Below are 13782 nucleotides of genomic sequence, written 5' to 3' on the forward strand. Positions count from 1 at the left end.
CCTTTCGACTATGTCATTTTGCTTCGGCATATATCTACAGGTGAATTCATGCCGAATTCCCATCTTTTGCAGATAACAGTTGAATTGGCTAGAAAAATATTCCTTTTCACCATCCGACCGTAGAAACTTGATCTTTCTCTCTGTTTCCCTTTCTACCAAGCTCCTCAGGTTTCGGAAACAGTCGAAGATGTCACTTTTCTTCTTTATGAGATAGATCCAGGTGTGTCGGCTATAGTCGTCCATGAAGGAGACGAAGTATCGACTCCCGCCTAGACTCACATTCTATGTCGGTCCCCATACATCTGAATGTATTAAGTCGAGCTTATTAAGACTCCGATTTCACCCATTGGGGAAAGGATGTTGGTGTTGCTTCCCTAGTTGGCAGGCTTCACAAACTTGGGCCTTCCGGCCACTGAACTTCGGCAAACCGAACACACTTGTTTCGTTTGTAACTCCTAAAGCTGCTAAAAGTTGACGTGGCCAATTTTACTTACGCTACAATTCGATATCCGATTTGACTTTTTGTCCTTTGGTAAACATTGCGGTGTCAACGTCATTTGTGTCAAGGATGAACATCCTCCCTTCTTGTCACCCTTGTGCGATGATCTTTACTTCTTCTTCAATGAGGCAGCCAAGGTGGGTGAACCGAACTTACATCCCTTGGTCGACGATTTTTCTGACCAACACCAAATTCTTGGTGATTGTCAGTACATGCCGGACGTTCATTAATCTCCCTTTCTGCCTGACATGGCTCAAGGAGACATCACCGACATGCTCGATGGGATGTGAGGTGTCATCACCGGTTTTGACGACACCCGGCTATTCCAGCTTATCCAAATGTGAGAACCATTCTTCTTGGCTCTTCATGTGATTCGATGCTCTGGAGTCAACATACCTCACCTCATTCATTTTTGACGTGCCCGTCTTCATCGAGTTGGCCTTATGCTTCACTACAAAGACTAGGCTTGTTCCGGGTTGCCCTGATGAGCCTTCTGCGTAGTGCATCGATTTCCTTGTTCGGCTCTGCCCAATCCGGATTTGTCTGAATCGGCCCTCTTCTTCTAGCACTCGCTTTCTCTATGGCCTTTCCGGCCACAATACCAACATTCTATTGCGGCCTTCACTTGTCGGTTTCCGGCTCCACCTTGACTCTCCTTGCTCGTGGTGGGTCCGGAACTGCTGTCGGCATGATAATGCCTCTGATTCTACTCTTGTCAACTGCCACCATTGAGTGCCGATCCACCACATTCTCCACGACCACGGGGCCTTTCCGCCTCTGTGTACATCATCCAACTATAAGATTGTGGGCTTCTTGACACATTTGCGTGGTTTTCTTCGAGCGTAAGCATCGATTGCAGATAGAAAAATGACAGTGGTTTTTCCCTTGTGCAAATAGCCGTCTGGATGGGCCCGTACCTCTGAGCTAGGCCACCAAGGCAAATCTGTACCATTTTATCCTCGTCCACCATCACATTGATGGACCCCAAGGCATCACATATTTCCTTGATCTTTGTGGTTTAGTCGGCCACCGTCATATCCCTCTGTCAGATATTGTTGGGCTCTTGACGGAGCTACAACTTACGAGTCATGGTACTCGCGGCAAAAATCTTCTTCAAATTTTCCCAGGCCTCCTTCTTGTGCTTCTTGAATGTAGCCCAGCATCTAGTCATGCACACAAGATGCAAGGCAGTACAAGACTCAACTTGCCGCTTGCTCCCACACCGGAAAATCCTTGTGTGTCGACTTTGGTGCTACTTCGTTTTCTCCATGGATGTAACTCGAGTAGCCATGCCCAAGCAGGTAGTGGTGCATCTTGTACTCCCAAGATGCATAGTTGCTTTTGTCCAACTTCTCAGTCGGAAGAGCACCACCCATTCCTCTGTCCATTTCCTTCTTGTTTGTTCTTGTCCAAGGAGAGGATTCTCAACCCTCGCGCTCTGATACCATGTAAAGATTTACGTGCAGAAGCTAAAACAGATCACAACCGGCTCAGTCGGAAAGCAACAAAGAAACACAGAGAAGAAACAGAAATACAGTAAGCGGGAGAGACAAAGAGAGAGCAGAAGACTAAACTCAATTCAAAATAATAATATGCTCTGTACATACAAATGTGCTAAGAGAGCACTTTTATAGAATTCCTTAAAGGACTAACAAGTACTTCAATGCTCATGAAAGAGCCACTAACTCCTAAAAATATAACTACCTACTAAACTAGGAGCGTAGGCCTCTAATGGCCTACCGGCTCACCGCGGATCCGGTTCTCCGATCCAGCTCCTCAGGCCTAGCCGATCGATCGGTCTTCGTCCAATTCGGCTCTCTGCTTATTCAACCGGTTCAGCCCATGTTGAGCTTGTTTCTCAACACCTAATTATTAACACTCCTCATAGCTAGGAAGTTCATGAAATGGGCACACTTCCTAATCAGTTGAGCTCAAGACTTGCATGCTCGAGTACAAGAGTGGCATGAACGACCCAAACAATTTGTGAACGTTGCCCGGTTCTTGACGAGATCTTTATGCACAAAGTTCCAAATTGCCCGCCCCCCCCCCCCCCCCAACCATATAGTTGTTGCCAAGATTGATATGGCATCGCTCGAGTACCACATGAGGAAGATGACAATGAAACAACTATGTTACTTATTCCCGAACATGAGTCTATCGGCCATGTGAGTTACAATCAAACCGACCATTGCCTACCACTCACATGGCTGCCACACTAGACTCCGACATTATAGAATAGGTTATGGCATGAACAAAAGGTTCCCAACATCATCAATCAAGTGTATTAAGCCTAATCCCATGTTCTAATCTTCGTGTCCTCTCAACCTTCACATCCTTCTTGGTCCAAGATCCCCGTGGCACCACTCGAGTAGCACATGCACGTGCGTTTTACATGACAATGTTACCCCAAAATGTATAGAAATTTGATTTGCTCCCCAAATGATTGTATGTAAACCGTAACCGAAATCATAATCAAATCTTACTTGTTAGGTTGTAACTTTTGTGACACCCTCGCGTGTGACTCAATGATTTTGACCAAAGCAACAAGAAAACCCAACCTATAAGGAGTTAGCTTGCAAAAACAAAGAAAGTAAAGGCACATATATATTAATAACCACTTGGATGAACACGCAATGAGGTTCTCCTATGAAACAATTCCAATCTAGGATTTCTGTTTATTTGTGTATTTTCCTATTGATTCAAGAACTCTTCCTCCAACCTTGTGAACAATGCTCCATGTGTTTGATACTTGATGCTTATATTAAGGACGATAAGGGAGTAAATTGCCATCAAAGCCTCAAACATGAATGCATAGAACCCCAAGTTCCCAAATTCCAAATTTTAAGCATTCCCCTAGTTTACTCCACATAAAAAAGATATGTGCCTTCAAAACCCACCCACTACAAAAGGAACTTAAAAAATAGATAGTTAGCTATTGCCCTCTTACGTACATGTTAGCTAGAATAGAAATTTCATTCCCATGCTTTTACGTTTAACTCACATGCCCCATTTGGAAAACCTAACTTAATGTTTATTGATGGTATGAAAATGCTTATTACAATATTTTGAGGAAATAACATGCTTGTACTATTGCCGTCCCACTCCGCATAAAAAAATCATTGTAGTCTCTCACTTGTCATTTATCTCTATTTCTCTGATGTTTTGGCCAAATCCCCAAAAATTGGGTAGAGCTTTTCCTATCTTGACTTTGAGTTCTCACATAGGCTAATCCATTACCGAGTACCTTTGTGTCCATTCTAACCACTTTAACATATGATTCCCCAAGGATGACAAAATGCGACTATAATTCTTGGATGAAGAGGGTTTGTCAAATGTGAACATTTGGGCAAGCCCCATCATTCAACTCCTCGGTGGCTCTTGTGGTTGCTTAAATCTTCCATCCATATTTAGTTTTGATTAGCCAATGTCCTTTTCGGGTGAAGTCCACAGAGATAAGATGGAATTCAAACCCATGTTCTATCAATGCCACCACTTGTTCTTTTTGTTGTATGGATTGCCTCCATGTTTTACCAAAGTCTTATGCTAACAATAGACATTTTGAAACTATTAGAAGCACATACAACCATGGCTTTATTAGTTTTCTGAGGTGCTAAAGTTTATTGTAAACTATAGACCATGGGTTTCACCTTTCTACAAAATTAGTCTCCACCACATGGTAAACTCATGTGAGTCCTATATACTGTTGGAACCTTACAAACCACAATTATTTCTGCATTGTAATTGGGTTCATTGAATTTCAATAAAAGTTATTTGACTTCCCGTAACACATTATTTTCCTGGCACTTTGGGAATGGCTCACCAAATCTGTGGGAAACTTTAGTCTCTAATAATAGCTGCTACTAACAATCCAAATCCTAGTTTCATAGAGCCAAATAATCACCACATGCATCAAACATCCAAATCTAGCATTACAAATGCAATGTTATGAAATTATTTGATTACCCCATTCGAACTTGACTATGAATATCTCAGGACGAGTTTGGCTTCATAGGCATAAAACAAATGTTATCCTAGGAAATCTCACTGGTTTTTAAAAATTTTAAATGACATTACTTGCACATATCAAGTTAATTAATTTTCACTGGTATAAACACCATAAAATTATGATCGCTGCAATAAGATATGACCCCACACAATACTGAATTGTCATTATGTTGCAACATATAATTCACAGAAAGGAGTGAAACATACTCCTATTAGAGTGAATTAAAAGAGGCGTCACACTATTACATGAAATTTTCTTTACATTTTCATAACGAGTACATATTTCATTGAAGGGTCCAACAATTTCAAGATCATCAAAGTTCGAAGATAGTGACCTCCTTCAAGTGCAAACAGTTCAGACCTGTATTCGAACATTATTGACAAGAATTACGGAGTTGCAATTGTAGAATTCAATGGGAATTTTTCTAAGCCACTGAGTTCAAACAAAGTATACTACATAATAGAAATCCACCACTAGTCAAAAATTCGTTCACCAGTGGCAAATGTTAAAAATATGAGAACACTTAGTATGCATAAGATAGCTGGCGTTGCAAACACCATTGTCCAACTTTCGGGATCTGACAGATGTAAATTCTTGGCTTTCGCCCCATCAAGAATCCAGCCAGTGAGGCCAACCCCAACAATACCTGCCAAAGTGCCTGCTGTATTAGAGATCGCCATCACAATACCTGCATAACGAGGTGCAATATCCATGTGATTCACGGCAAAGCCAGCACGGGCGAGTGCACACAAACCGAGGCATAGCGAAGAAAGCATGACAGCAGCAGTAGAAGATCTTACCCCAGTCATCATAAACAATGCCAAAGAGGCAGCCACAAAACCACCGGTATTCAAAACTTTCCGGGTCAATGTGACTGACATGATTTTTCCAACAATTAAATGGTCAGCAATGATGCCACCGACATTGGAAAAGACGAACATGTTGAGATAAGGGATGGTTTTGGAGACCCCGAGGCTTTCGAGGTTAACACCCAAGCCTTGGTTGAAGTAAGTAGGGAGCCAATTCATGAGAACATAGAGGGCATAATGGAAGGTGAAATTGTTGACAACAATGGCCCACACAGGGGCACTAGTGATGAGTCGGCGCCAAGGGATGTGTGTCCTCGTAAAATCCAAGGAGACAACTTTGTTAGACGGGGTATTCATATGTGGTGTAGACGTGGGAAGGATGGTATGTGCGATGCCAAAACCAGAGGCAGTGGCTTTGGGGAGTTCAGATCGTGGCGGATCTGATGAGAGACACACCCATACAAGTGCCCAGCACATGCCAAGAGATGCCAAGAAGAGGTATACAGCCCCAGGTCCGAAGAGGCGTAAAATAGATGGTATCAAGAGCATACCAAAGCCAGCACCAAGATACATTCCAGACGTGGCGAGTGAGACGGCTCGAGATCGTTGGTGAGGTGGCACCCATTGGGCCAACAGGGTATGGATACAAGGGAAGATAAGACCTTGTGCAGCACCAATGAGAAATCGTGTTGATGCCAAGAGGATGACAGATACGGGAGGTGTGTGGGGTGTGAAGGCACATACACATGACCAGAGCAAAAATGAGAGGAGCAGAACGGGGCGAGCACCCAATCGTTGGGCAGCCCAGCCACCAGGAACCTGAGATAATACGTACCCGTAGAAGAATGCCGACAGCACTACTCCTTTCGTTTTTTCATCTGAATCTGATTCTGCTGCTGCTGCTGCAGTGTACGCGATCGAGAAACCCACCCTCTCCATGTAGCAGATGCTACTACTAGCGAACACCATAGCTACCATCGCATACCTCTGTGGCAGCATCCTCATCGATTTCATGCCTCTCCTCTCCTTCTTCTTCTTCTTCTTCTTCTTCTTCCTTGTTGCATCTCCTTCTTCTTCTTCCGATTCTTTACTCCTCCTGCCTGATGCTGCTGTCGTTGTTTCCCCCAATTTCTTTCTTTTCTTTCTTCTTCTCGACAAAGCAGGGCGGCGCTTTGAAGGCGCATCCCACTCACTTCCTTTCCTTCCCTCCCTTCTCCCCTCCTAACGCAAATATGTATGGTGGGTGTGAAGGGACAAATATTTCCTCCTCTTCTTTTCTTTGCGTTTGCTGCTACATACATACATACATACATACATACGTTAATTGTTGTGTTGTGTTGTGTTATGTCAAAGTTATGTTCTGTTATTTGATGTCATGTTTCGCTCTTGTTTTCTTTCTCCATAAAAATATCCTCCATTGGTATTAAAATTAAAGTGGCCTGAGCCAATATACAAAATAGTCCTCTATTTACAAGCTGACTACAAATTCCTTGGCGTTTTCAATGGCTTCTATGCCTCGGAGTTCATTATCTTCTTTTCCGACTCCCAGTCGGCGAGCGTCTTGTCCTCCATGAAGATAATATCTCGACTCCGGAATACCTTCTTGTCGACCAGGTCCCACACTCGGTAGCCAAACTCATCGACACCGTAACCGAGGAATATGCATGGACGGGTCTTTGGATCTAACTTTCCTCTCCGGTCCTTAGCTACATGCACGTACGCAAGACACTCGAACACCTTCAGATGCCGGTAGGACACTTCCTTACCGGTCCATACTCTCTGTGGCGTGTCTCTGTCCAAGGGTACTAAGGGTGATTTGTTTATCACATATGTCGTCGTCGACAGTGCCTCAGCCCAAAACTTCTTGGGTAGTTTTGCATGAGCTAGCATACTCCGGACCCTCTCCATTATGGTCCAGTTCATTCTCTTGGCCAGTCCGTTTAGTTCCGGCGTCTTCGGCACGGTAAATTCGAGCCGGATTCCCTTCAAGCGACAATACTCCTCGAACTGCCCCCGGTATTCACCTCCGTTATCTGCTCGAACCGCCTTCAGCTTCCGGCCGGTTTCTCTTTCCACTCTCGCGTGGATCTCTTTGAAGACGGATAGGATAACACATGATCCTTTGTCTTCAACGGTGTGGCCCACAGCTTTCGGCTGTGGTCATCTATGAACGTCACGAAGTACTGCGCTTCGGCATGTGATTTCGTGTCTACTTGACACACATCAGTATGCACCAACTCTAGTGGTGCATTACGTCTCATCGGTGGCCTTGGTCAGAAGGAGGTTCGGTTTTGTTTACCGGCCAAACAATCAGTGCACTTCTCCAAGTGCACGTTCTTCACTGGAATGAGGTTGTCTTCTGCAAGCCTCTTCATCCCCTTCTCGCTCATGTGACACAGCCTCTTGTGCCACAGCTCACCGGCAGTGTCGGATGCCACGTTCACTTCCTCCGGACATAACCAGGCATTCATCAAGTACAGAGTGTTGACCTTCCGGGCCTGAGCCACAATCAGGCTCCCCTTGCTGAACTTCATGACACCGTTCCGGATGCTACCCGTGTAGCCTTCATCATCTAACCGACCAACTGATATTAGGTTCAGCCGAACCTCCGGAACGTGTCGGACATCCTCCAGCAGCAACTTGCAGCCGGTTGGTGTTGACAATCACACGTCTCCTATGCCGACAATTCGGCATGTACCTTCACTCCCCATCCGGACACAACCGTGATCACCGACTGAGTAGGATGAGAAGCATTTCCGGTCCGGGGTAAGGTGGAACGACGCTCCGGAGTCTACCACCTAGGTCATCTCGTCGCCGGCAAGGTTTATCTCACTCTCCTCGGTGATGAGCATCAACTCCTCTTCACTTGCCGCAATTACCGTCGTTCCCTTCCAGTCCTGTCCCCTACGGTCTTTACCGTTCCGGTCCGGTGTCCGGTGTCCGTTCGAATCGGTGCCGTCGGTTTCCTTGTATTTACGGAAATGACGACAGTTCTTCTAGAAGTGTCCCGGCTTGCCACAATAGAAGCAAGTAGGTCTCCCCCTTGACTTTGACCGTGTCCCCGACTTTTCCCGGTTTCGGGGACTACGGTTTCTTTGTCTTCCGCGTTCCGATTCGGTAAGTAGCGCTTTGGAGTTGGAGCTCGTATCTTTATCTTTCCGACGTGCCTCCTCATCTAGCAAGCTTGACTTTACTCTTTCTAGGGATAACCATTTTCCTTCCGGCCCGGCGTTGCCCAAAGTGACAACCAACGTCTCCCAGCTATCCAGGAGGGAACCGAGCAGGAGTAGCGCTAGTACCTCATCGGCGAGAGGTACTTCCAATGAAGTTGCCTGGTGGATCAGCCCCTGGAAGGCATTCATGTGCTCCGCCATGCTGGAGCCATCTTGGTACCGAAGTCTTACTAGCTTCCGGAATACCGAAACCTGATTAATAGCATTTTTGTTTTGGAACATTATGCCGATCTTCTCCCAGAGCTCATGAGCCTTGCTCTCTTCATTGAAGTTGTTGTACAGGCTCATGTCGATGAAGCACCGTATGTACGCCGTTGTCTTCATGTGCATCACCTCCCATATCGCGGCGTCAATTTTGTCCGGTCTCTTGTCCCCGAACTGAACTGGCAGCCAAAGGTCTTTAACTACGAGCATGTCCCTCATCTTCGACTTCCACACTGAATAGTTGGAGCCGGTGAGCTTGAACATGCCGCCAAACGATTCGTCCATTTTCTGTGTCGTTTTGCTCTGATACCACTTGAAGGGAACAACGCGCTCCTTATACGCAACGCTCGGCCACAACCGAGCTTAGAATCATACACAGAAAACGGGAAATAATGGACGACACGAAGAAGAGACGAGTACACAGGATGTTTACGTGGAAAACCCAAACAGGGAAAAACCACGGCAGCCCACAGGCTGCAAACTATCACTATGTTAGAATGTACAACAGTGAGTTCACGTAGGCAACGATCTCGTGCTCACAATCTTCGCCACAGGCGGCGGTTACAACAGAGGCAACGACCTCTTTCTCTCTCTCTCTCTCTCTGTACACAGTTACGCTGTCGTAGTGTATTCCACACACTACGTGAAAACCATAAAATAATATATCCGATTTTAGATACATATAAATAAATAAATAATATATCAAAAGAATTTATCACGTGCATAGGGCAGGATTCGAACCATGCACCTCCACGTAGATAAACCCCAACTTTACCATTGTAATAATTTATCTTTAGTGTTATAAATATAGATTTAATACGTATAAGACCTTTATTTACACATACCTTTATTAAAAGGTAAAAATCATGTATTCTTTAGAGTGTGAATATTTTATTTACACGTGACATTAAAAGTGACTCATGCACATCTAGCGTGCATGAGCCCTATATTTAGGAAATGACAAAGCATCACATGCACATTTAGTGTGCATGGGCACTTTAGGTGAAAAAGCATGAAGCCATGCTTAGCCTCTTCCATCTTTATATAAGGAGGAGAAAAATATGTATATGGTTGTTGATTAATATACAAGTTTTTGATCAATCTAATATATTCGTGGGATTCACGAATTTTGCCATCTAATTGCTCTTATAATCTAAATATTGTTTTAATTACAATAAACTCGTGAGATTCACGAGATTGCTATCTTACTTCTCTTTCCACTATTCATAACTAGCCTTAAGTTGCATTCCTCTTCCTCCTAGTCAAAAACCTCGGCGGTTCCCACCCGACTCACGCAACGATCCGGAGCCGAAGGGCACGACACAGTTGGTGAACCCGACGTGAAGTACCGGGTGGCAAGGAGATGGAAAATCAACCGGAGGCTAGCAACATGATGATGATGTTCGAGCGCATGCTACAAGAACAACGCGCGATGTCGGAGATAGCGGCATCAGTGGAGCGGCTCGTGCAACGAAACGGGCAATTCAACGGGAAAGACGTGTCGCGGTATCTTCGGGATTACAAGGCGGAGATGCTACGGTGCGGAATATCGGAAGGACTGCAAGTGACGTCCTTCAACCGGGTGGCGACCGACGGGCTTCAAGCAAGCATCCATGGGCTACGACAGCAAAATCCGACATGGGAGGCGTTTGAAGTAGAGCTAAAGAGGGCGTTCGCCATCGAGGATTCCTCCAAGGCGACGCGAAGGGGATTCGAAGACTGGGTGGAGACGCCGGACAAGGGATTGAAGGTCATTGATGTGTTTTCGGCATTCGAAAGCCGGTTTGGGAGGTTGTCCGCGAGAGATCAAGCTATCCTCGTACCGGACAAGGTGATCATGTTCTTGCGAGCCGTGGACGTCCGGGACCGGAAAGATCTCGGAGTGCTCTTGGAGGACACGACCACGGAGAGCGGCCTCACCGAAACATGGGAAAGCGTGCGGGATATCGTCGCGCAATACACGAAGAGGGGGCAATGGCTTGCCGACGAGGAAAAGAGGGTTTCGGAACCGATTCCGAAACCGAGAACCGGATTGGAAGACCATCAACTGAGGGCTCGAGAGACTACAACCGAGAAGGCGATTGATGCATCTACGGTGGAGCAACTATTGAAGGAGATGGAGAATCTGAAGATCGCGATGGTGAAGAAGTCGGATGACCGCCCCACAAGCTCCAAGTATGCGGACCGACGGTGCATATGGTGCGATAGTGCCGAACACGATCGGAGGGATTGCGACGAGCATAAGGAGGCGCTACGGCGGGATCTCATCTACTACGAGGGAAACCAGATTCATTCGATGGACTCTCGGAAGCCACTCCGACCGAACTTCCGGAAAGGCGGCATGAAGAAGGTGCTCGAGGAGGAATTGGCGGCAAGAAGCAACTATGCGACAACCGCGGGAATATGTGTCGGGGAGTCATCGAGAGCAAAGACGTCTTTTTGGCCGGAAGTTCTAGAAAACACCGAGAAAACCGACTCTAACGAGATCCGAAGCACCGCGGAAGGCGTCCGGGAAGCTACGGGATGGGAGTGCCCTGTCGACAAGAATAGCGTATACGCCCTGTGTCAATTGCATAAGGTGTATGTGGACAAGAAACGACGACGCACGGAGGATGCGGCTGGGCCATCAAAGATACCGGAAAGCTGGAACTCCGGAGGTAAGGGAAAAGAAAAGGCGACTCCGGCATTCAAGCTCGCCTCAGACATAGAACAACAAACCGACTTGAAAAGAGTGTTCGAGGAAAGAATCTTGGATAGCCGGGTAGATTTCTCGCTTCGGGAGCTACTCGGAATAGCAAAGAAGGAGTTCCACGATCTTCTCGTGGATCTCGTGAAGCGAAAAAGACAAAGTACGGAGGAAAATGCTCCAAGGGTGAATGCGAACACCGTTTTAATGAACGACACCGAAGTGGAGGACGAAATTTCGAACTCCCACTATACAAGGCCACATTGGGCACGCGCGACTACGGAGACTCCGGTCCGAATCGGCAACATCAAAGAACCCGCGCTAGCATTGATTGATCACGGATCAGAGATAAACTTGATGTCCAAGGAGTTCTACCGGAAGGGGAAGTGGCCTATTAACACCAACCATGGATGGAAGATTCGGGCGGCCACCAAAGCAACGGAAGATCTATTTGCGGCTTGTCCGGATGTGACGGTGAAGATCGGGGATGTCGAGATCGACCAAAATTTCTTCGTGCAAGATGAGGTTTCACATTCCGTCATCCTCGGCCAACCCTTTATCACGGCATCACGGATGGAGACGAAGGTGCTCGATAGCGGTGCGGCTTTTGCACGAATTCGGAGCCAAAACGGTGGGAAATCCGTCCAATTCCTAACGGTGCCGGCAAATCACGAAAGGAACAAGAGGGAACTCTTGTCCCAAGTGAGAATGGATTTTTAAAGCGGACTGTTGCGGAGTGGGGAAGTGATAGTCCGAGAAGCCCTGATACCCCACACAGGAAGAAAACTCTCGGAGCAAAACATGTACGAATAGGTCCGGATGGGGCATCTACGTACACGACCGTAACCGGAGGATTGAAGAAAGGATACCGACAAGTGGAGGATAAGTTGCGGTCGGCATCAATAATAAAAGAAGATGAAGAAATCGTGGGGATAGTCGAAGAAGTGTTCTATGGGAGCACGCTACAACGACTTGAAGAACTTGCGGAAGATAAAAGCTAAGGGAACCGGGTAGTCCCGGTGGAATCGGTCGAGATGTACGAGATCATTGCGAAAATGGAGCCGGATACGCTCCGCAAAGAAGAAGCAATGGTAAGTACGAAATACAAGACCATGGAGAAGAAGGTGAAACCGGCTGCGGGACCACTACCCGCCGATAGCGAACAAAAGAGGAAAGAAGTCTCGGGAGATCCGACACTTCGGAAGACCGTGGATATCGGACATGCCTTCACGGATGAGACCCGGAAGAAACTTCGGGTCGGTGGAGGTGGGTTCCTATTACAAAAAGAAGAAGAACGGTTTCGCGAGATGTTGGAGCAACACGGCAAAGCGTTTACATTTACATCAAGGGAGATAGGGTGCGTCGATCCGAGAACAGTGGAGCCGATGGTGATCTTCACGATTGACCATGTACCGTGGAACCTGAAGCCGATTCCGGTGCCACGAGCGCATATTCCGAAAGTCATTGACTTGCTCAAGGAGAAGGTGGCGATGGGGATTCTAGAGCCATCAACTGCTCCGTACTCAAATCGATGGTTTACGGTTCCGAAGAAGAATGGGTCACTCCGATTTATCCAAGATTTGCAACCGGTGAATAAGGTCACGATCCGGAACACGAGAGTCGGTCCGATAGTGGACGAATTTGCGGAAGCTTTTGCCGGTCGTGCGATATACTCCATCGGAGACCTATACTCGGGGTATGACCAATTCCAACTAGCCGTGGAGAGCCGAGACATCACAACCATGCGAACACCGATAGGATTAGTCCGAATGTGCACACTACCACAAGGAGCGACAAACTCGGTTGCTCATATGATGAACGCGATGAACAAGGTGCTTCGAGACTGCATTCCGGAGATAACGATGCCGTTCCTCGATGACATTCCGATGAAAGGATGCGCGGTCGAAGAAAAAGATGAGACTATGGATGATCGGGGATGCCGAAAGTTCGTGGTCGACCATATTCATGCTTGCGAGAAAGTGTTGCGAAAGCTAGAAGATGTGCACCTAACACTTTCCGGGGAGAAATCGGCATTCGGGCAAGAAGAAATATTGGTGGTCGGACATCTATGTGGCCCCTACGGCCGAAGACCGTCACCAACAAAGATCGATGCGATTCAAGCTATGGAGGAAGTATGCGAGTCAACATCCGAAGTCTGAAGGTTTCTCGGTGCATGTGCATTCTATCACAAATGGATTCCGCACTATGCACATATAGCGGATCCACTCTACAAGCTATAGAGGAAGTATGCGAGTCAACATCCGAAGTCCGAAGGTTTCTCGGTGCATGTGCATTCTATCACAAATGGATTCCGCACTATGCACATATAGCGGATCCACTCTACC

The 13782-nt window shown here is 46.6% G+C and overlaps 1 protein-coding gene across 1 annotated transcript; it reads right to left on the reverse strand.

Annotated features, from left to right (window-relative positions):
• Positions 1 to 4738: 4738 nt before the first annotated feature.
• PHT4;6 (phosphate transporter 4;6) lies at positions 4739 to 6474 on the reverse strand. Its single transcript, XM_087333598.1, has one exon. The coding sequence runs from the start codon at positions 6326 to 6328 to the stop codon at positions 4979 to 4981; it is 1350 nt and encodes a 449-aa protein (XP_087189724.1). The 5' UTR covers positions 6329 to 6474; the 3' UTR covers positions 4739 to 4978.
• Positions 6475 to 13782: the final 7308 nt, after the last annotated feature.

The sequence above is a fragment of the Azolla caroliniana genome, unplaced genomic scaffold (assembly GCF_043228905.1).
Source record: "Azolla caroliniana isolate FFs.n. ecotype wild unplaced genomic scaffold, voAzoCaro1.0.p SCAF_17, whole genome shotgun sequence".
Lineage (NCBI taxonomy): Eukaryota > Viridiplantae > Streptophyta > Polypodiopsida > Salviniales > Salviniaceae > Azolla > Azolla caroliniana.